Source organism: Arachis hypogaea, chromosome 1 (assembly GCF_003086295.3).
Source record: "Arachis hypogaea cultivar Tifrunner chromosome 1, arahy.Tifrunner.gnm2.J5K5, whole genome shotgun sequence".
NCBI classification, from domain to species: Eukaryota; Viridiplantae; Streptophyta; class Magnoliopsida; order Fabales; family Fabaceae; genus Arachis; species Arachis hypogaea.
This window is the reverse complement of record NC_092036.1, coordinates 93,762,051-93,764,679: the sequence shown is the minus strand read 5'-3', so window position 1 is coordinate 93,764,679 and position 2,629 is coordinate 93,762,051. Positions and strand designations below refer to the sequence as shown.

The window sequence follows — 2,629 nt, the reverse complement described above, 5'->3', positions numbered from 1 at the left end:
TATTTGCTATGTATATTTTTAATCTTTATAAAAATATAAATTCATTACTATTATTATGGTAGTTAAAATAGCTACATGTACACTCTACCTTAGAAGTATATAATCATCAAGGTTACAACATACAATACAATAGTTTCTAATAAGTCTTTTTAGTAATATTAATACTTGGACATTCTTTATCTTTTCAACAGTTGTATGTAGGTGCAGTTTATTTGGGATTAAATAAAGATAGAGAGATAACTATACATAGATGGAGAAGGATCAACTTCAAGTGTTGAATGCACTTGATGTGGCAAAAACACAATGGTACCATTTCACAGCAATTATCGTTGCAGGAATGGGATTTTTCACCGATGCCTATGACTTGTTTTGTATCTCTCTTGTAACCAAGCTACTTGGCCGTATATACTACCATGTCGACGGTGCACCAAAGCCGGGAACCTTGCCGCCCGATGTCTCTGCCGCAGTTAACGGCGTAGCCTTCATCGGAACACTTTCTGGCCAGCTCTTCTTTGGTTGGCTAGGTGACAAGCTCGGCAGAAAGAAAGTCTACGGCATGACTCTGCTGCTTATGGTGCTTTGCTCTGTCGCCTCCGGCCTATCGTTCGGCCGGGAACCAAAGTCGGTTATGACGACGCTTTGCTTTTTCCGGTTCTGGCTGGGATTCGGTATCGGAGGAGATTATCCGCTTTCTGCAACCATTATGTCGGAGTACGCAAATAAAAAAACTCGCGGTGCGTTTATCGCCGCCATCTTCGCAATGCAGGGGTTTGGAATCTTGGCCGGAGGCATATTTGCAATCGTTACTTCATCGATATTCAAGGCGAAATTCGATGCTCCTCCCTATGAGGTTGATCCAGTAGGTTCAACTGTTCCAGAAGCAGATTTTGCGTGGAGAATAATTCTTATGTTTGGGGCTCTTCCCGCTGCACTGACATACTATTGGAGGACGAAGATGCCAGAAACCGCGCGATACACGGCATTGGTTGCAAAGAACATGGAGCAGGCTGCAAAAGATATGTCTAGAGTTATGCAAGTGGAACTCCAAGCAGAGGAGTTGAAGAAAGAGGATCAAACTAAGGATTTTGGCTTGTTCTCTAAGCAATTCGCGGCTCGCCATGGTTTACATTTGCTTGGAACAGCAAGTACGTGGTTCTTGCTTGATGTTGCATTTTACAGTCAGAATCTCTTCCAGAAAGATATCTTCAGCGCAATCGGTTGGATTCCTCCTGCGAAAACCATGAACGCATTGGAAAAAGTTTTCAAGATCGCGAGAGCTCAAACGCTTATAGCTCTTTGCAGTACAATTCCTGGATACTGGTTTACAGTAGCATTCATTGATAAGATCGGAAGATTCACCATCCAATTGGTTGGCTTCTTCTTCATGACAGTGTTCATGTTCGCCCTCGCAATTCCTTATGAGCACTGGACTCTGAAAGAGAATCGCATTGGATTCGTGGTGTTGTATTCGTTAACATTCTTCTTCGCAAACTTTGGACCTAACTCAACCACTTTCGTCGTCCCTGCAGAGATCTTCCCTGCAAGATTCCGCTCTACATGCCATGGGATTTCCTCGGCTTCCGGCAAGCTTGGTGCTATGATTGGTACTTTTGGATTCCTATACTTGGCTCAGAGTCCGGACAAGACCAAGACAGATGCCGGTTATCCTCCCGGTATCGGTATCAAGAATTCCTTGCTAGTATTAGGAGTGGTTAACATTTTAGGGTTCTTGTTTACATTTTTGGTGCCTGAGCCAAAAGGAAAATCTTTGGAGGAGATATCAGGTGAGCATGAGCAGGAAGATGAACTTGAAAATAAAGTATAATTGTGTTATTTGAAGCGGGCAATCTTAGGTAACCAATGATTTTTTTGAATAATATAAACAACGGATGTTTAATTTACTAGATATACGGATGGTTATCTTACTATTGTCTACCTATATTTTTTCAGTTGACACTATACTTCTATCTATTTTAATTAAAAATTTAGTTAATATATTTTATAAGAATGTATAGTAGAATTATTAATTTAAATTTTTTATAATTGACACATAAAGTTTAAATTTTATTGTTTATTTGTTAAAATACAAATTTTAAATTTTTTTATAATAACAATATTAACAAATATCTTTAGAAATTCTAAAGATATATGATAGTTAAATTCTTTATAATTTGGATCATATAGATTTTCTTGCTGTTATTGGACATTTAATACTGTTTTTTGGTGCCCAACATTTAATACTGTTAATTACCATTCATGTCTCCTGGCTAATGATGCTTACTTATATACTGCTAATAATATCCTTAATACTTTCCATGGGAAACAACCTAAATGATTATTAGCAATTATGAATTATGAGAAAAACATGATATTGGAAAGTTGATTAAGGGACACGGCAGCACACAAGATAAGCAAATAAGGGTAGAGGATTATTAATTAAACATAAATTATAATAGAGGAATTGTACTTATTTTTATACGAACGTTATTACAATTAGGGTGTTATTGGTTTGGTTTGGTTCGGTTTTAGACTAAAAATCAACCGAATCGATATGTTTGGTTCCTACAAACATAGAATTGTTCGATTTGTTGCTTTTATAACAATCGAACCGAATCGAACTAAATCAACA

General features: G+C 37.6%; 1 protein-coding gene across 1 annotated transcript; it reads left to right on the top strand.

The window, feature by feature from the left end:
- Nucleotides 1-211: 211 nt before the first annotated feature.
- Nucleotides 212-1,925, top strand: LOC112696359 (probable inorganic phosphate transporter 1-7). Its single transcript, XM_025749096.3, has one exon. It carries the CDS (start codon nucleotides 251-253, stop codon nucleotides 1,823-1,825), a length of 1,575 nt encoding a protein of 524 aa, XP_025604881.1. The 5' UTR covers nucleotides 212-250; the 3' UTR covers nucleotides 1,826-1,925.
- Nucleotides 1,926-2,629: the final 704 nt, after the last annotated feature.